The 21,241-nt window shown below is 40.3% G+C and overlaps 1 protein-coding gene across 2 annotated transcripts in view; it reads left to right on the top strand.

The window, feature by feature from the left end:
• The window catches only part of LOC122863693 (A disintegrin and metalloproteinase with thrombospondin motifs 9-like), a 46,353-nt gene extending 25,424 nt beyond the window's left edge, over positions 1–20,929 (top strand). The window contains exons 27-40 of one of the 2 annotated variants that reach the window (XM_044170429.1): positions 565–726; positions 1,038–1,214; positions 7,092–7,262; positions 9,508–9,684; positions 12,166–12,336; positions 12,565–12,759; positions 13,556–13,685; positions 14,097–14,191; positions 14,804–14,898; positions 15,054–15,187; positions 15,684–15,775; positions 16,375–16,479; positions 17,771–17,879; positions 18,319–20,929. In XM_044170429.1, coding sequence (XP_044026364.1) covers positions 565–726; positions 1,038–1,214; positions 7,092–7,262; positions 9,508–9,684; positions 12,166–12,336; positions 12,565–12,759; positions 13,556–13,685; positions 14,097–14,191; positions 14,804–14,898; positions 15,054–15,187; positions 15,684–15,775; positions 16,375–16,479; positions 17,771–17,860 — 1,794 coding nt within the window. In that variant the 3' untranslated portion in view covers positions 17,861–17,879; positions 18,319–20,929. Of the gene's footprint in view, positions 1–564; positions 727–1,037; positions 1,215–7,091; positions 7,263–9,507; positions 9,685–12,165; positions 12,337–12,564; positions 12,760–13,555; positions 13,686–14,096; positions 14,192–14,803; positions 14,899–15,053; positions 15,188–15,683; positions 15,776–16,374; positions 16,480–17,770; positions 17,880–18,293 lie in introns of both variants that reach the window. The other variant, XM_044170419.1, reaches the window with a different exon arrangement.
• The last annotated feature ends 312 nt before the right edge of the window (positions 20,930–21,241 follow it).

The raw sequence follows: 21,241 nt of genomic DNA, 5'->3' as shown, positions 1-21,241 counted from the left end.
GTGACCCAAGAGCCACAGGTTGTCCCCCACGTGGATCTCTTTCTTTGTATTGTTCAGCTGTTTTTTAAAAACTGGGTTAGTGATAATCTCTGTCCAAAAATAACTTTGGCCTTTAAATAATTCTGGGAAGTGATTAAAGCTATTTCTGGTGACTTCCTCTGTCCTGAGGATGTGTATTTTAATATAGCAGCAGACATGGTCTGTCATTTGACATGATATGTCTCTTAGCATTGTTCTCTGAATTTCTATAAGAGTGGGGCCTTTGTATGCACACAATATATACCTAGTGCACATTGATTCAACACAACATGTACTGTGTGCATTTAACCTACTAGTACTAGTAATTCTACTAGTGATTTGTCTATGTACACTCAGACGCACTGATTTAATACTTTGCAGCTTTGGAGTTTTACTTTGGTTTGTGTTTTACGTCATCGTGTCTAAATGAAATGTAAATAATATACAGTATATCCCTCTGGGACTCATTTACACCTATACACTGAGCATCTGTTTGTGAGAACCATCTATTTGACAGTGTGCACTCTTCGCTCTATGTAACAACAGTGCTCCAGCACATGTGCAGGAGGTTTCCAGCGGCGTGTAGTAGTGTGCCAGGATGAGAACGGGTACCCTGCCAACAACTGTGAGGATCGCAGCCGGCCCAATGAGCAACGATCCTGTGAGTCAGGGCCATGTCCACAGTGGATCTACGGCAACTGGGGAGAGGTAAGACAGAGATCCCTTTACTGCTGTTTACATCAGGTTACAGCTTACCATGGCTCTTGATTCTCCTTGACAGATACTGGTCTAGCTTAGAGAGATAATTGTATGCTCATTTGTGTTTGAATAATTATTGTGACTGTCGCAGAAGTTGCTTAGTGTGGAGGTTTGAAATCAGCTAAGGCTCGGGCTCACATTCTCCATGCTTCACACAAGACAGATCTATGAAAAAATTGCCCTAGTTTTTTTCTTCACACTCAAAAACCTTTTCCCCATACCATTTTGTAAAACACAACCTTTGCTCCTGCTCTCTTCAGTGCACCAAGCCATGTGGAGGTGGGATAAAGACGAGGCTGGTGGTGTGTCAGCGTCCAAATGGCGAGCGTTTCAATGATCTGAGCTGTGAGATCCATGACAAGCCACCAGATCGTGAGCAGTGCAATACTCAGCCGTGCCCGTCTAGCCCCCACTGGAGCACAGACCCATGGAGCTCGGTACGCTCATAAAAAATACTCTATACCTTGTTTTTCAACCTCACATTTTTTTCAAATACCTGTAGTCTTACTCTTTCACAAACAGTCTTAAAGGGGCAGGATGACTATGGTGCTTTTGCACTGGAGAAATTACACTCCCGCTTCTCTACTTTTACTTTTAACCCCCTCCACTTCCTGCTCCTTCTCTGGTGTCTGCGATTGGTCAACATTTCCTCAAGACATTCGGGAAGTTCATTTCTGTTGCACTTAAATGGCAAAGATACGCTCACTTGCAATACGCCAAAAAAGTACAACATCACAAAATACTTCAGTGACAGCTGTGACCATAAGAACATTCTTTTCAGTCCTAGTTACCATAAAACTGTTGTTGAGCCTTGTATTAGTATTTGAAAAATTCAGGATCACTTTGTATCACAATCAAAGTTAGTTTTGTAAAATATTGTTTTTAAAGATAATTTATTAAGATATTTTTCCTTTTTATCTTTTGTATATAGCATTAACTTTAAGAAGTGATTTATTTTGTGTCTTAGCTCTTTGTATTCGCACATTTAGCCAATTGTTGTTCATATGCAAATGCTGTTGAATGTTTTTGTATATCAGGAATATACAGTAAGATGCCTTGTTCTTTTACTATCCAAAGAATGGCCCATAATCTCCAAATATGCGGTGCTACACAATATAATTGCACCAATTTACACAGGACTGTATTTGGGCTGTGTACTATATATACATCTTTGTACTATATACATCTTTGAAATGGCTATTGTATCAAGAATTCAATTTGTCTCAAGGCACGTGTTTTTTTAGAGAAGTTACTAATCTTATTTAGACACTTTATTTTACAGTTTATGTAAAATTATTCTGCAATGAAACCAACAGTGGTGTTGAACCCCAAAATGACATTGACACTCAAGCATGAATATGTTGACTCAAAAGTTCCTGAAACGTCCAGTATCAGTAGTAAACACCAGCGAACAGCAGCTGTACTAGCACTGTAAAATAAAGTGTCTCACCGAGTTTGTGGTAATTAGAACTAATAGCCATTGTATTTCAGTTTGGGTTTTGACCCAGATTTCCTTAGTGTGGCCAAAACAATAGGTTTTAAGCTCTCTGCTCCAAAGGTGCTTGATATGAGTGTATTTATGTTGTGTTAGTTAATGTTTTCTTTGTACAGTAAGTACTTGGAGTTGCTAAATATGCTATGCTCAACAATACCTCACTTGGAACAAAACAACTCAACTAGCCATTAAACTATGATAACCTACAGTACAGCGGTGCTTTGGCCAAACAAGGGAGATATAAGATATAAATATCAAAAATGAACCATCACATTTTTGGTCATATAGGTGTTTATTGTGGCACATTGCTTTTTGGTGCTGCCTTTTCTGTACATTGTATTTCTTTCCATGAGCAGTTAGTGGATTGATCAGCTTGATCAGCCAAATGCAAAGTGTATCACAGATATGATGAAATAATGTTGAATTGTCTTCGAATGTCCATCAAACAACTTGCTCAACCTTTAAGAGAATGGGCTGTTAAAATGTCGTACTTTGAACACGTGATACCTGTGACCACAGGGGAAGTTAACAGTGTTTTGTATCCAGAGCTCTTACTCTGAGCCAACCTAATGTGTCTACCTCAGTCTCTGTTTTGATTGCCCCCCTGCCGTATCTTTCTCTCCCTTGCACTGGAGGGGTTTTGGCTGGCTAAGATTAAGCATGAGTTGTTGAGGCTACCCATTGCAGTTGATGGCCCTAAACACAGATCCAGGGTGTGTGTCATCTCCCACCTTGTGATGCTTACCATCCTGCTGAGGACAGTGAAAACTGATCCAGAATCTGTGGTTAGGGGCAACTTTTGCCTGCAGCCCACCCAGTTGACTACTCCTGGTCATAAATGTCTGTATTGACATCACACCTTATTTTAAGGGCCTGTTAACACAGCAGTGAGCACATTTTTTACCACACATCATTTACTAATGAGAGCAATCGCTCGTAATGACTCCCACATGTGTGATTGTAAGGCAGTGTAAAATCAAATCTAGGTTGAATCAGTGAAAGTAGAACACAGTATTAACACAGCACATCCTATTATTTCTGTTTAGTTTCATTTTTCAGTCTTAGCAGTTTGAGTCCTTGTGGTCAACCTCTTGGTTCAAATAGCAGTGAAGATCAAACACCATATCAACAGGCTCTTGAAATAAGTATATTGTATGTCTCTTATTCACAAATGGCAGTATTAGTCTGTGTTTCAAGAAGATTTCTGTACATTTATGTAATTACTTGTATTTATTGTTACTTCATTATAATGTTATGTCAATATTTAATTTTTTATGGATGTGTTGGATTTCTGTTCATTTCCAGAAAAGGTTACGATTAAAGTGAAGTAGAGGTACTATCAAAGGCGTTTTTCATTCTTATTTAAACAAAACATTCTGGTAGCGCTTTAGATAGTAAGGCCCACAACATACAGCGTAATTCTTTCCAATTTACAGTGTGATTTTTTTTGTATGTACTGATACATATATGTAGGTATAGGAGAACACGATGTGCAGTTATAAGGGGAATTTTTAAATCATTTATACTGCAGGTATTTTTCTACTAACGGGTGTGTATTCTAGAATTACGTGGTACAGTATGACCCAATGAGCAACAAAGCTGGACATTTGGGAATTACCACATACTAGAAAACTACATGGTTGGGTCATTTCATAACTTTCAAAGTCAGCACGTCTCTTCTAACGAGAAACTAACTTTTTACACTTGGATCCCAAACTGAGCAGACCTAATGCCAAAACCACAGGCGATAGCTATGCAAAAAGTGTTGCTCAAAAATACAAAAATTATAAATTATTTCCCAGATTGTTACCCCCTTATTCCCTAACTTCACATCTTGTTCACTTGTACCTACATGTATGTATTGGTACATACTCTACTGGTACACAGTTAGTACATAAAATTACACTATAAATCGGGAAGAATTCCGCTGTATGTTGTGGGCTGTAATCTAAAGCGCTACCAACATTTTTGTCACATGCAGTGAGCAGGCCAAGATCACTTCAAAGTTAGAACTTACACAGACTGGTTGCCCAACAAAATCGGAGACAGAAAACAGAGATGCAAGTACCAACTTCTAACAACATCACGCCAATAGCCTCGCTGCTTGCAACATTGCTGCTAAGCCCTATGTTGAAATCTATGTTGAAAAACTCAAGATTACCATCTCCAGCTTTATGATAATCACAGTGTGTTTGTGGATAAGGAAGTGTCCTATATTATTTAGTATTTTACCTTTTGACTTCAGCTAAAAGATTTATAAAGAGAGGCCTGGCAAATAGCTTATAAAGCAGTCCTTCCTGCCAGTCTATTCAACGGGGTGTTTTTCCTGAATGAAAATGCACAAATCACTGAGCAATATCACTGTTATTTTATGTGGTCAGGGCCTCTGCTAACCTCTTTGACCAATCATGTTTTTAACTGTCTGTGTCAGGAATTCAAAGCTCTTTCCATCAAGGTAAATCTTTGTCCTGTGTGACTTAGCATACCTCCCATTTCATTTACTGTGTTCATTCACTCTTAATGCCTATGCGTCCTTTTTTCTGGGACGCCTGGTGACGCTTACTCCGCTATGAAGTTGCCAACGCCCTTTGCCCCTTTTTGTCAGGCCCCTCTACTCTGGTCTAATCCGGGTTGATGACAGTGTACCAATGTGGGGGGCAGTAACTTGAATTGGGAGGGCGGGCATCAGCAAGACAATGCAGTGGTGTATTCGGTGGGTCAAGGGTCACGTTTGATCTGGGGAGGGGCCCCTTCCCGTTCTTCCCATCATCAGCACAGACAGACTTCTGGGAAATTGCTGTGATCCGGGGGACCCAGTTGAATAGGATTCCCAAACCCTATGCTGACATTGAAAAGTGGTGTATTTAGGGGGGTTTCATTTCACAAGGTGCTGACCGATGCTTTGCCCATCTGGATTTTTATAACTAAAGTTGTATGATTTGAATTATGCATTTTGTATCTGCAATTCCACAGTTTGTAATCACCCTTTACAACACCAAAGTGGTATTTGACACTTTTAATTCCATGTAGCATTATGGTAAATGGACTGCACTTATATAGCGTTTTTCTATCTTAATGGACAAAGCACTTTAAAATTTGCTTCTCATTCACACACACGCTCACACACTGATGGCTGGCCTCCCTACTGGGAGCAACTTGGTTCAGTGTCTTGCCCAGGGACACTTCAATATGAGGACAGGAGGAGCCGGGGATCGAACTGCCAATCCTGTGATTAGTGGACGACCCGCTCTACCTCCTGCAAATAAAACTGATACAAATAAAATTGTTTATATAGTGTATTTATTATCTGATGAAGTGGGAAATGTTAAGTTCAAGTATGTATAAGCAGTGATGTTTGTATTAGTGAACTGCTCTGGATAATTACAGAATCCCAGAGAACTTGTGGGCAAAGTTAATGAATGAACCCTGCACAGAGTGGTTCATGTACTGATAATACACATGGTGTTTTAATGTGATTCATTTGTACTGATTCTCAAGTTATTCTGAGGGCATTTCAGCACAGTACAGCACCAGGAAAGTCATTGTAAAAAAGTATATAAAACTTTTGAATAATGAGCTGATGTCTGAACAGAACAACAGTTTGGATTGTAAATGTTTCCTTTAATGATTTGAACCTTTACTCGGAAGCCCAGTTTCCCATGGGATGACCCACTTGCTCTCCACAGTTCATCTAAAACAAATGTGTTAGTGTATTGTGTTCATGTCAGGCAATAACATTAAAAATACGATCTCGATGTTGTTTACAGTCAGTGGTGGTATTTGATATTAGGAGAACTGTCAGTGACTTATTACATCAACCATGAAGTTAAGTTTTCTACTCCTTTGTGCTACGATTCATCATGGGAAGTGCTATCCCAAAGACACATAAGCAACACGGAGTCATTTTTATTAGAATTTACACAATACAACAATATCCGCAGAAGAATCATACAATATTGATATGACTTATTTCTTGGCAAAAAAAACTAAATCATCATTGTTTGTCTTTATCGATTGAATGAATGGACTGTCCACTGACATCACTAACATGAATAAATCTAATAAATCTAGTGCATTACACAAATACAATTGGGATGCAAGGGTTGCCCAGATTTAAAAAGGGGAATAAGCATTTTATTAGCCCCTCCTTTCATGAGCCCTCCTACCCTTCCTCCGCCCTGAATGAGGTGAGAGGTCACAGCATGTTTCTGTCTAGTACAGTCCCTTGCTGGTCAGGACAGCACCACACGCTGGGCCCTGTACTCGTTCAACTCTGAGCCTGTCGCTTCCCATCCATCCCCACATGCAACGCCCCTTTTGATTATCCGAGCCCTTCTCCACTCCCTCCTGTAACTGCTGTGTGTGTGTGTGTGTGTGTCTCACACTGAGTTAGACTGACCACTAACTCGGTGAACCCGGAGGTGAAACAAACTGCTGCCGGGTTGAATGGCCGTGCTTTGCCATTGGACTAGCTACTCACGTGGAACTGTGTCTCATGTCACTTTTTTTTTTTTTAAACGACAAAAAAGATCCGCAAAATGATCGAAATTTACCTGTTCAATAAATACTTAAACTTTAATTATAGCTGTACTGTCATCTAGTTTTTAATCATGCAGATTCAGATTCAACTGACATTCAACAAATGATGTGCATTGTGAATCCCAATCATGCTGTTTGACTTTAATAATCTCGACCAAAAAATAAATAAATAAATAACCACATCTGAATTTCTTTGGTTTGGAGTGTGTACTTTTTAGTTTCAACACAAAACATACCTTTTGATTGCAATTTACACCTTCTTTCCTTTGACATCTTCCAGTGCTCTGCCTCCTGTGGAAGAGGGTTCAAGTCCCGTAAAGTGAGCTGTGTGACCGGGTCAGGCCGCCCCGTCCCTGAGGAAAACTGCCACCCTCTGTCCCCCAAACCCAGCAAGCAGAGGCGCTGCCGAGGTGGACGATGTCCCAAGTGGAAGACTGGCAGCTGGGGAGAGGTAGGGCTCTTTGACCCGGTCGTGTCTAGATGGTAACCCAGGATTTGCAAAACTCTCGCGAGATTTGTACGTGTTGTTTCTTCATTGTGTGCGTTCCTAAACAAGTTTTATTGCCTGAACCTAAATCTCGCGAGAGTTTCCAGGGTTACCATCTAGACAGGACCCTGTGACCCTGCTATAAAACACTCCTCTGCCACTCTTGTTCTCATGCTGCCAGACATGAAGGCTTTTTCCCCCTCTCTTTCCACTTTAATGCTTACCAGCTTGCTGGCAAGTATGTGCATATGTGTGAAAACATCTGCAGCTAAACATGACTGTAGTTCTGCACCATGCCAGGCCACTAACTAAGGCAGGGTGCTTTTACACATCACAGTGTGGTTTGCCGGGTTGCAGCACAGGCCTGGGGTGGCTGCTAGCAGGGGTTTTGAGGTAGTGTATGCAGGGACCGCAACTTCACAGTACAGTAAGTATGACAGTAGGAGGGATGTGCATCCCACTCTTTGATCTAAGCTTAACTGATGTTAAGTCCAGCCAGTGTAAATCTACCCCTCTCATTATATTTTCTCTTCTTCTTGCCCTCACTTTTCTCTCCTCTGTCCCTTTCATTCTCCCACTCACTGTTGCCGTTTCCCCCACTGATCAATTTTTCTTTCAAGCCCTCTTTCACTTTTTTCCCCCTCTTTATCTTCTGCCTCCCCAATGGGAACCACATGTTAATCTTTTCTTTGAGTGCCCTACTAAAGAGGCAATCCACTAATGTCGTCATGCCCGACACACTCACACCGTGCACCTGGGCTGCTGGAGAGCCTGTTGCTTTTTCTTTCCCCTCCCCTAACTCTCTCTGTCTCTCTTTTTCTCTCTCTTTTGTCGTGTCCTCTTTCTCTGAATTCACCCCACTGGCCAAGTCCAAGCTCAGAACCACATCTGTGCTCCATACGTCAGAGAGGATGTGCGTTGGCTCTAAACAGCTGTGGAGCAGGACACATGCCAGGAAAAAAAAAAAAAAAGGATACTCCACATTCTCTTAGTGGTTAAATTGCTGAAATGTAAAGTTGTGTCACATATGAATAGACATGTAACACACTGGTGTATTTGTATACATTCATATAGAAATCTTAAGCTGCTGTAACTCTGGAACCCATCCATTTATCTGATGTCACCTCAGCTTGATCATCTGGGAGTTCCTGCTCCCTTAACCTGCAAAAATATGAGCAGTTATGATGGTGGTCTCAGTCTCGCTCATAAACACAAACAGAGACTCAAACATTGTATCAGTCATACTCTTAATCTCTCATAATATACTCCAAAAAACCCTTTACTTCAAATACATACATAAATTATTATGTATGTATTATGTGTTTCATTAGCATTACATTAACATCAGTGCAGGTTGTTCAGAATCATCAACATCTGTCTGAAAAGAAAAATGACACAAGATAGTTACTGTTAAATATAACACCCAAAGCATGAATACAAGCTGAAAAAAGTTAAAATGTATGCATTGTTTCAATGATGTGATTGTTTCAATCATCTGGGTTAACGGCGGAACAGAATTGGCAGAAAACAAAATGGATGTTTCATCCTTCTCTCATTCTTTGTGTTTTCTGTAGAAATGTGTTCTGTATTACTGCAGAAAAAAAATAAAACATGCTTTGATAAAAAAAAAACATTGCTGCTATAGCTTAGACACAGTTTCATAAAACCATCCACTTTCCAGGCTCCAACTTGAATTTCTTCACATCCCTGTAGAAAAAAAAAATCTGTGTTTTTGGTTGCAGTTATTTAAACATTAAATATTTCCTTAATAGTACTCAATAATACGCAAATCCCTGTGTGTAATGCATTCACATCCTTAAAATAACAATTGAAATGCTAATGTCTTATACCCAAAGTATGAGACATTAGCATTTCAATTGTTCACACAGTAAAGAAAAGAAAAATATGCATTTACATCTATAAACATCCACTTCAATGCTGGCCACATTTGGACAGAATGTGAGTGCATTCCCTTAAATAAATGCTATCGTCAATCTTCATACAACACAGAAATAAAATACCACAGCAAGCAAACAGTAGACATACCAGTAAGTAAAGGTCATTAAACACACTGGCCTTAATGCGTGTCGCCACAGTCACAATATTACAGGAATGTAAGGTGATCTGATATGCAGTAAAACAATAAACTTAAACGGAGTACTAAACGTTGAATACACGTTTTCAAAGATCTTGCCTGTCCTGCTTTCAGTGTTCAGCATCGTGTGGCGACGGCATCCAGAGACGGGAGGTGTCCTGCCAGGTTGAAGACCGACGGAGCCCGCCGGAGAGCGGCTGTTCCCAGCGCTCCAGACCGGCGTCCAGCCAGAGCTGCCGGGTCGCTGAGTGCCCCTCTCGGTACCGGTGGAGAGAGGGAGACTGGCAGACGGTAAGCCGAGGAAGCCCGGAATGCCTGTACAGGGAAGCATTGCAGCCTGTGTGCTGAAACCAATAGTTTTACCACTCTGCTTCGAAACTGGGCGAGGATGAATTTGCTCTGTCATATCTGGTGAAGTACGTGTCGCTGCTTCAGTCGGAGGCCAGAGGGGAGGAGGCGCGCTGCTGCATGCCCCTGATGAAAATCAGATGATCAGTCTTTTTTTTTTTTTTTTTTTTTTTTCAACAAAGCCCAAGCCTCGCTGTGAAGTGGATAATTCCGGTCTCAATGCTGATTGGCTAATTCGCTTTTATAGAAACGAGTAAATGTAGGCAAAGTAAATGCACACCTGTGAGACATGACTGTTAATTATCTAAACATTAACGAGCCCACTACATGTTGCTACTTAAAAGCTAGATTGCAGGCCCTACTCGAAGCAGTTTTCGCAGTCACCTTCTTATAATGAGTGATGTGGTTCTACATGAACTCACACTATTTTCTGTCAAAGTTAGAACAGTTCTGGTTATTTCTTATGAGAAACGTGTGTGTATTTTTTTTTATTATTTTCTTTAAATCTGTGCTATTCTCACTGGTTTAAAGTGGGTGGATCTCATTTTAAAATAGGTGATGTCACATACAGCTGTGCACCAATCAGGATTTAGCAATATTTGAATCAAAATGTGACGGAAGTTTTTGGGGCTGTTTGCTTTGCTGTTTCCAGGCCACTATCAGTAAAATCTGATCAAACCACACTCATACAGCCCTGATGGAGCAGATTAGCATAGTTTTTGACTTTAAACTCTTCTTATTAATACCAAAGGATGTGCCCCCACCCCTCACTTTCGATTGTTTGCTTATTTAGTCAAGACAATATTGTGTTCTCAATGATATTGAGAAATGCATTCTTTGTTTTATCATTTTCCTTTATTTTTAATCATAATTGAATATTAGTAAAACAAAAGTAAACAGTAAAAAAAAGTGCATGAATACTGTTGTCTATCTATAATCTGCCCTGATACTGAGAACACTCAAAGTTAAAGAGACTTGTTGCTTAATATAAGGTTGCATGCATACCTAGGCTATATTTAATGAGTACATTCTTGCTGAGTAACATTCAGCAATTTTCTATAGGCTAGAGGCTTCAGATCCTTGTTGAGAGTTGGGATTATTAGAACAGGCAGCAGCAGCAGCAGGATGTTCTTCTTCACTGTGTTCAAGTGTTGTTGAATCTGGGTCACTGAGCAGCATGAAATGTCCTCCGAAAGGAGAGTCTAATTAGTCTGGAGAAGTGTTTGGAGCTCCCTGCCTGGGTGCGCCAATTAACAGCTGGAGGTAATTACAACAGTTTACCTGGCAGGGGTTAACATGCCTATGTGTTTTATACACTTGCACTGACTCCACAAATCAGAGATGATGTCTTACACCAACATTTTACTTCTTTGCACACATAGCTTTTTTTGTTAGGCCTAACCTTCCTGTTAGAATGAAATATTTTCGCTTATAGCTTTGTTTGTCATCAATATTACCTAAACATACTGAAACTCAGGTACCCATCATGCAGGGTTAGTTTCATTCCTGTATTGTACGGCAGCACAGCTCACAATAGCAGTTCCAAGTATTTCAGTTGTTTGACAGTGTTCAACATATTAAGAGGGACGAAGACCAGCTGGAGTTGGCTGCATTCGTAACTTCACAGCGTGTTTCTGACACAAGTGGAAGCCTCTCTGAGCCCTTGCTAAAGTTTAGTGCTTAAATTACGACTCTTGCAAGCTTGAATGTCATAATATTACATTGATACTACATTTATATTGGGTCCAGTCTAATTTGTGGTTTAGCTGTGAGTGAGATGATGGTATGAATGGGTCAAACACAGGTGTACTGCACAGGTTTCATTTATAAAACATCAAGATGATGTATGTTTGCCATTAAGAAAACATCTCTATTCACTGTATTGTGATATTCTTGACTTTTTTGGAGGACTGTCTGGATGCTAAGACATAAGGCAGTTGCTTACTGCTAGTGAATTTCGACTCAGAACTTTCATCAGACACATTGTTGGCATGGACTGTATAAATGGTTTCAGGAGTTAGAAGTTGTGTAATCTCTTCTCAGGACTTGGCCGTGTCCTCAGCTCAGGTTCTTCTGCTCAACAACACAGTGCTTTCCTCCCAGCGCTTATCTACTGTTTTGACATCATTACGCCGTAGTCCCATGTGCTGGAGGTACTGCTTCCCAAGAAGACACAAATCTCAGACTGTTCATCCTCGCTCTTTCTTTGCAATGATTAGTGAGAACCCCTACTTTAAAACCTCATAGTTGTACATGCGGCTTCCTGTTTGCAGCTGGACAGATGTGCATACATAATTAGGTCTACTTTAATCAAAAGAAATTAGGAATCCTTTTTCCCATAATATAGGAATGTTGTAATGTTTCCACTCATAAATGATTTGTCTTCTTTGTAAAAGGCTGGTCTCTGTCTTGTCTCCACTACAGTGCAGTAAGTCGTGTGGAGCGGGCCACCGACGACGAGCCTTGCAGTGTGTGGACCACAACCAGCAGGAGGTCCATGAGATGTACTGTGTCAACCAGATCAGACCTCCAGACATAGAGAGCTGTAACACCCAGGCCTGTGAGTTAATCTGGATCACAGGGGAATGGACTGAGGTGAGTGCCAAAGAAGCGGTGTACCATTTAAATGATGTAGTCAAACTAAAGGCTTTGAGATCTAAATTATAAAAAGTCAGTTTGCTGAATAGGCAATACTTTACTCTTCAAAAAGACCATTCATGTAAATCACCATCTTCCAATCCAGTGATGCGGACAGAAATCATCCATGTTTCCTGTGTGGAATACCGTCGTTATTTCATGCCGGTGATTTATTCTCTCCTCCAGTGCTCAGCCAGCTGTGGACAGGGCTACCGCCAACGTCTGATCTCCTGCAGCGAGGTGCATGTGGAGAATGATAACTATGAGTACGGCCATCAGTCTCTGTCCAACTGCCCCGGGACCCCCCCTGAGAGCTACATGCCTTGTAATTTGGACCCGTGCCCACCGCCACAGAAGTGGAGGGTTGGAATCTGGGGACTGGTGAGCGAGTCCATGGCTCTAAATGTTGTCCAGTCATTTATCAGTGCTTTGTCAAAATGGAACACACATATTTTCATTCTTAGTTTCCCAAAATATAACCGTGAGACCTTGTGAAAATATGTGACTTTAAAAAAGAGCTGACGTTATGATTTATCAAAGACTGATTGTGAGGTTAATACATGCAAGTTAAACAGGTCTTTGTGTCTAATTGTGAGATTAAACAATTTTTTATTGTTGTCCAAATTTCAGTTGGTATAATACAGTAAACAGTTGTTGCTAAAATTGATATCACAAAGTGCCTTTCCATCCACCTGTTTTTTATGCACATTTTCAATTTGTGCATGGAAAACCTGAGTGGAAACACCAGTAATTCGTAAAAAAAAAAGTCAACATATTGCAAAAAAAGTTTTTTTGGTGGAAAAGTTAATAAAAGCCAAATGTGACAAAGTGCAATGGAAACAGACTTGGTGAATTAATCACGAAGCGTGTGAAGCCTCTGCTTGGCTGCATGGCTACCATCTTTAATCTCATGAAGCGGCCATTTATGCACAATCATTTTTTGTATATGAGGTTTCAAGGGTTTCTTTAACATAAATGAGGCCTGACATTAAGAACATTGTACCTTTGGCTTCAACCTGTGTCATAGCCAAATGACAAATAATAATAATCAGTATTGAAATGACAAAAATGTACATGCACATACATTTTTTGAAGGGGCCACTGTGAAAATACAACCTGCTGACAGACTGTCATTCACAAGTTTTATTTTCACACTGTCACGGTTCCTCCCCTCCAGTGTTCGGCGAGCTGTGGTGATGGAGTGATGGAGAGGATGGTGCAGTGCGTGTCAGCAGATGGCCAGGAAAGCAATAGGTGCTCTCTAGACACCATGCCAGAGGCCAGAAAGGTCTGCAGAAATCCAGCCTGTAAGTACTGTGAGAAAACTGCTGCTCTTTTAACAAAGGTCAAGGCTACCAGGGTTAGGTACAGGCCAACTGAATGCATCCCAAATTCAAGTATTAGGTATGGCTTGACTTGATCTGGTCATCTCAGAGATTTGGCCTTTAGTGAAATATTTATGATCCGAGGCGAACATCAAAGATTCACTGTCCAGTGTATTTACTTCCCTAGGGTAGGATGGGACATCAAAGAGTGAGTGGCTTTTCGTTTTCTTTGATTCGATGCAGCGATTTGCCACACTTGACTTAACTCTTGAAATTTGTGTGTGCATGCGTGCACATGTGTGTGTATACAGCCTGAGTGCCTGCCCTGTGTTAAATCTTTGCATAATACACTACCGTATACCTACTTATTTCTTCTTCTTTTGTGTCCTCAAGGCCATTTGCCTTCTAGCTGTCAAGATGTCCAGAGCATGAACGGCCCCCTCCTAGACAGCGAACACTTTCTCAATATTCAAGGAAAAGCACTCAAGGTAAGATTATATGATCTTATTCCCTCACAAATGCACAAAGCACAGTTTATGAAGCCATAACAGGTTTTATTTATGAGGGAAAAGGGACAATTGAAAAGTAGGTCTTCATGCCTTCTCTCTTGACATTTAAGATTAATTAAAAACTGACGGAACATTTTGCTGCTGTTTGTGTGACTGTGTATGTGTCTACATTACAGTACAAAGTGCTTAAAATTCACCTAGACTAGCTTGTGTCGAGGCATACTTTTGGCGCTGCAGCTTGGTGTGCAAGGTTGCAAATAGATGCAGCACATTTCATAAAACACAGGCAGACCAAATGCTTTGACTGCCGTCAGAATTACTTTGAATCTTTAGGGATTGTGTGCATTGTGCTTTGCCATTTTATACACTAGCTTCTGTGTTTGTTGGGGCTTGTAATTGCCATCATAACATACTCACCTCCTCACCACCATTATTGTTCTTCCTTACCTAATCTGCACTTCTTCTCCACCTTCCTATTTTTCCTCTACTGTCCTATTACCTCCATCCCTTTCCTTCACCCTTGGTTCCCTACTCCCCCTCCCTCTGGTTACCACCTCTCCTTTTATTCTTCCCCCACCTTTTTCTCCTCAGGTCTACTGTGCAGGAATGCAGACAGAGACTCCACAGGAGTACATCACCTTGACAACAGGAGAAGGGGAAAATTTTTCAGAGATCTTTGGCTTCAGGTAAACAGCTAACAGGATAACAATGAGAACAACCTGTTTCATTGCAAAATCTAACTGACTCTTGGCAGTGTTTTTTGTCTGGAAATGAAGAAATTCCATGGAAGTGTAAAGCTGAGTGTATTGTGTGTGTGTGTGTGTGTGTGTGTGTTTCTCAGACTCAATGACCCCACCCAGTGTCCAGCTAATGGCTCCAGAATAGAGGACTGTGACTGTCGGAGAGACTACACCACCGCTGGCATCACCACCTTCTCCAAAGTCCGCCTGGACCTCAGCAAGATGAACATCATCAGTGAGTGGCTCATACACATGCAAAAATCAGATTGCACACACAAACACACACACACACACACACACACACACACACACACACACACACACACACACACACACACACACACACACACACACACAACAGCATCCTGTGTCAGTGTTAACTCTACATTACTCTCAAATAAGAAGTTCCTTTGCCATTTAATTATGTCCGTGCTCACGAGGGTTAATGGGCTCAAGATGTCTTTAAGGTTCATTTAAGCAACACACAATTACAAGGCTTGAGGGGATTAAATGAAACTGCTCTAAGTAGATGAAATTATACTGATATTAGGCTGACCCTAAAGCTAAGGGTAGATTTAGACCAGTTAAATAACACAATGCTCGGCCATTATGGCAGATGTAAGCTATCATTATAAAAGTTCATCTGAGGTCCTATAGCAGCAAATTTCAAGATACAAATTTCCAACGTTTGTCACATCATACTTAGCTTGTTGGTTTATCTTGTTATTCAGCTACAGATTGGCAGTTTGCTTTCACCCGTGAAGGCAAGAGTGTTCCATTTGCTACAGCTGGAGACTGCTACAGCGCCGCACGCTGTCCACAGGTGTGTAAAATGAAATTTACTTACAATGACAAAGTTGATGTTTTGACTCATTAACTCTATACAAACACTTTTTTTATGAAGAGAGCTTGAAACATGTAGGCTGTGCCACTCCACCATTGTATGTTTTCTGGTGTCATGTTTTGTTTTTTGTGTCATATGTTGTATGTTGGAGGACCACAATGGAAATAAGCCTTTTAGGCTTTATTTTGTTTTAATCCTTGATGATTGTAACTACTGCTGTGCAGAGTTACTCTGTACTTTTAATCATCTAATAAAATCAATCAATCAAAAAGAGCATCCTCACTAATGACTTGCATTATAATTAGGAATTCTGTGTAAATCTCCTGTTGCCTGTAATTCAGTTTGCACTTACTCTGCTTTGAAAACCCTCTGAAGGAAATATTTGAGTTGAGCCTGTTCCCTTCTTCAGACCCTTTGGTGCTTTACTTCCTCCTTCTTTCTGCTGTTCATGATAAATCAGACACTTCAAAGTCTCTTTATCAAACAACATAGTGAGAGTTAGTAATGTCTAATGCATCTTTAAATACATTTCTATGTGATACCTTATTTATATTCTGTGTCTCTGTCTCTTATTTCAGGGGCGGTTCAGGATCAACCTCTCAGGAACAGGTTTTAAGGTGACTGAGGACACCTCGTGGACCTCCCAGGGCAACTATGCAGTGGCTGATATACAAAAATCACAGGTATTGGCAATATGTCACATATGTACATGTCCATATCCTGGGAAAACAGTAAACTTTAACTTTAACAGTCTTAGTACACCATTTAAAAAGGTGACTCTCATTACAACCTCTCATTCATTCATGATGACATCCCGGTATATACTCGGTGAGGTCCTGGGCACCTGCCTTGTTAAAATACAGTATATAAAGTACAAATTAGTTTTAACTTAACTATTCTTTTCAGTCATTATTGTTTAATGGCCTTTGGCAAATCTTTTAAAACATACATTTTCCTGCCTATCTGTAACACTTTTATTTTACTGCCTCATCTTCTCTGTTGTTACCTCTTATACTCCATCCCTCCCTTCACTATTCTCCTCTCTGCATGTCCTCTTGGCCTCAGAGCTCTATGTGGGCATAGTCCCAAGTGGATTCTGTATTCCCAGCTCCACTTCTCCCCATAAACTCGCTGAGAAAGGACCCTTATTGGGCAGCTGCTCTCTCAAGTGCCCCCCCACCCTCCGCTTTTGAAATGGAGATCAAGCTGGAGAGTGCTTTTTGGCAAGGTGAAAACAGAGGCAGTAGTGATGCCAAAAAGTGTTCAGTCTGAAATCCATAGCCAGCCGGCCCGATCTGGGCACTCCAGGCAGTTTAAATAAAGCCAGGTTGTGACAGTGTGAAGGAGAGAGCACTCCAGAGGAGATCAAACAAACCACTCACTGCACGCTCTGGCTTTCATGTCGTGGGATAGGGCTTTTGGTGTACCCGTCTGATGCAATTTCCTTTTTGTTTCTAAATGTTTGGATGATACTGCCCATTATGCTGTATGTAAATGATGCTAGTGAAGTGCTGGTGATTAAGTAGCTTGTATTTTCTGCTTGTTGCTGAGTGTGATTACCCCATTCCTACCTGGTGACAATCTGCCTGGTGGGCCTCAGTCTATGTGTGCCTTTTGAAAAGGAAAAGCTACTTTCAGAGCCACCAAAACAACTCTGTCACAAAAACCTTTCAAAGTGATGAAATTCTCAAACTACTTGGAAGCAGCACAACCAATTCCTTCACTGTTAAGGCTTTTTTCTTAACAGGTTCTTAACGTCTGTTTTACACTGATAGTTCAGATCAGTGTCAGGGGAAAATGCTTCTTCAAAGTTTCTTCAACACAGGACAAAGAAATTCAAGCAAGCTGTGATCCTGACAAAATGTTTTCTCATCTTCAGCATCTGTACGACTATACTACAAAACTTACTAACATTCACTTAAGCAAAAGCAGCAGAATCACACATAACTGATGTTGTTCCTATTGTGTCCACAGGATGGCAGCAGAGTGTCAGGAATGTGCGGAGGCTACTGTGGTAAATGTACACCATCCTCTGGCTCCAGCCTGCCTGTAACTGTGGAATAAATCGAATACCATCAAACAGGTGTGGGATGCATTTCAAATATGACAACAATTTCAATTATAAAAGGCGCAATCTGAAATCCAAATAAAGACAAGAGTTTAGCCCCACCACCATAATTCAAAACCATCTCTGTATCTCCCAAATTGATGAGGCCTTAGCTTAGCCTTAGTTCTACACAACTCAACAGCTAAATCTAAGTTAGTATTTATGTTAATACTTTTTTATGCTCATAGAGGTGCAATCTACACCAGTGGACAGAGGAATAACTCAGGCTTAGATTTTCAGACAGCGGTCAACTGAATATCAAGTATTTCATATTACAACAATATAGAACTACAATCTGCATTTCTGTTCACTGAATATCTTCCCTTTGTTTTTAATGAGTAACTGAATGAGTTGAATGAGTGTTAATGTTGTTTGCGTGTCTTTTTTTAGCATCTATTTCCATTCATCTCTGCAGTCCTCGTCTGGTGCTTGTGCGTTGTGTCAAGCCATTCCTCCTCTTTGGTGCTACAGCCAATTCAGAGCTCAAACTCATCCTCCACATGACCTCCTTTACTCCCATGTGTGTATAGTGTAAATTTATCTGGTGTAATTACTGTACATAGCAGGATAAAAATGTCTTATTTATTGTACTCTCCATTGATTTTTGTATTGTAATATAATTTAACTGTTTTGTTGTTTGTGCAAACACCACACAGTTGCCATTTATCAGATTTCTTGCCAGAATGTGCCTTCCAATTTGGCTATTTGGACTTTTTAGTACTGTCATTACTCCAAACTGCATGTGTTACAGCCATATGTTCCTTTTGAGACCAACTCATTAAGCTGTGTTTATTCCAATAACATTATTGTCGTGATGGTCACCGGTACTGTTGTTTATATGCAGTGAGGTGTCTCCAATCAGTGGGTCTTTTTTTTTTAAACCTTTATCACTTCAGGCAAGATTTGCAGACACATGCACAGATAGTCCTGTTTTATACTTTGTGCCATTCAGCAGCTCCTTTAGAAGACTTTCTTGGTTTAGTGAATCTCTCTTTCTTATTTTTAATGTATTTCCCAGTCAGATGTTAAGTCCAGCGATCCTTCTAGTTCTTATTGTGGGCAACTGTTGTCCTGCAACTTCCACTTACTGGGCTGCTGTACTCTTTGGTAGTCTACAAAATTCAGTGCCTCCCTCACCAGCACTCTTCTCAGTTTACTTTTGAGGTGTTGTATTTGTAGCCAATCAAATGCAAAACCGGGTGTTGTAAACCACCTGGATTGTGGTCAGGCTGCCCCACCTGCATCTCTCCAGCAGCTGTAAGTCTTCATCCAGCTGGACAGGAGAGAGGAAAGTGCAATAAACAATTACACAGTGCAGGAAAAAGCCAGGTGTTGCTGCCATGACAACCACACCTGCATTTGGAAAATACATCCATACTGATACTGTAATTTGAAGTAGTTTTACTGAATGTGAAAAAGGCTCTCATTTAAGTTAGTACAAAATATAAGGTGAAGCACTTTTCTGCTAATGAATAGCATAGTATGTACTCTCTATTTTCAGTTAAATGGAATATATGAACATTTTTATGATCCATACATCATAATCAATATGTTTAGATTTTGAAGAAGATCCATTCATTCATGCTTTTGGTTGAAAGTAAAAGATCACAGCTACAGCCTCTTTACAGTAGGAGGACGGCAGGTATGGTAGAGCAACTGTGAGGCAGTTGAAGGGTATGATGATCATGTATTTACAGGCCAGACCTAAGGAGGGAGTGAGATGTTTTCCCATAAACAAACACACTGTAGTATAACACACAAGCACACACACAAACACACTGGAGCACTGTAGAGATTATGCTGCCAGACATCAGACAGAACCTAATTCCTCTGTGTTCTTGCATGTCTCGCAGGTAGCGTGCAGTGACCACAGAGAGCCATTAGCCTTTAGCTTTTACAGAGCAGACAGGTTATCTTATCTGGAGCAACTTGAAAGAATTCAGGAAAGAAAGACTTCACCTCAGGCCAATAAAATTCCAGTAGATACTCCAGAGATATAATGCACTGGTCGGGCCCTGGAGACACCTCTCAAACTGCTGAGCTCACGGGCCCCGCAGCTTGGTTTCTGTCCAGATGCTGCCTGTAAACCGTTGCCTTCTGTACCTCACATTCATCTCTCCATCTTTGTTTTGAAGAGTCTGTCCAAACTGTAACATACTAATATGCTCCTGTTTTGAGCATTCTGACTTGTTGTTTTTGTGACAATATCAGGGTACTTTTTGTATGTATGTTTTTGTATCTCTTTAGCCAGTTTTATGCAGTTTTGTGTGCAGTTTTGTGATTTTTTTGTTGCAGAAACATTGAAAAACACAGGAAGAATTCAGACAGTCTTGAAGAAAATACAAAAAGAAATGCTTTTTCACATTCTTTAAGCCTTAACTGTGTGTAGGGTACAAGCTGTACGTACAACTGATTAAGAAGCCATATTTGCTTTTATAAGCCTTTCTGTATAATGTGCTATTTCAGTGCCTTATGTGATAATGTGCGCTCTTCAGCCAAAGGGAATTTCTTAATTTGCCGCTATACAAGTATGTAATGATTTCTAATGACATGGGGAAGTAAACATTTTGTGTCTTGTGACTTCTCATTGTGAATGTCAAAAATTTAGTTCAGTCAATAGAGTTCTCAGGTGTCATAAATGAAGGGATTTTTATGATATTTAAGTGTATTTATCTTACTTTACACATTTGCTGCATGTTTATCAGGTAACTGAAAATGTATTATTGAAGTTTAACAACGTAAAGTGTCATTATATATGCTATATTTTATATGCAAATATTTATTTTACCTTATCTTTATGTGAATGTACATAGGTTTTGGCCATAAATGACTATGGATTACCATTCAGTATTGCCATAAAATGAACCGTCTGCCAACACATTCTTGTTTTGTGAATACATATTTTTATATATGTCATATCTGCAGCAATGGTATAAGCAGAGTTTGGAGCTGCCATATGAAAAGCATGATTTATATGAGATCAGATAAGGCAATGATCAGAAGGAAATAAAATGCCTGACACATGCCACGCTTGCCTGTCTGCTTCTCACACTAATACATCATTTTTACTCCAGTTTGTCCTTGATATATCATCCAACTACAACACTGGCTGTAAAAAATCCTCAACGCACAATAGTCAGATTAATGCTTGGATCATAAAATTCTTGCACCATAGTGCTTCTGCTTAATTATGATTACACACCTTCTACCATCATAACAGTCTGGCTTGTGACCTGACAGATGTGTTTTATGGATCCAATCTAGTCTCTATCTATATGCATAATAGTGAATTATCAGGCCATTTACCAGGTGCCATCACTGGTTTCCTAAATAAATAT

This window comes from Siniperca chuatsi, linkage group LG2 (genome assembly GCF_020085105.1).
Source record: "Siniperca chuatsi isolate FFG_IHB_CAS linkage group LG2, ASM2008510v1, whole genome shotgun sequence".
Classification (NCBI taxonomy): Eukaryota; Metazoa; Chordata; class Actinopteri; order Centrarchiformes; family Sinipercidae; genus Siniperca; species Siniperca chuatsi.
Note: the sequence above shows the minus strand (reverse complement) of the source record. Positions and strands in the feature narration are given on the sequence as shown.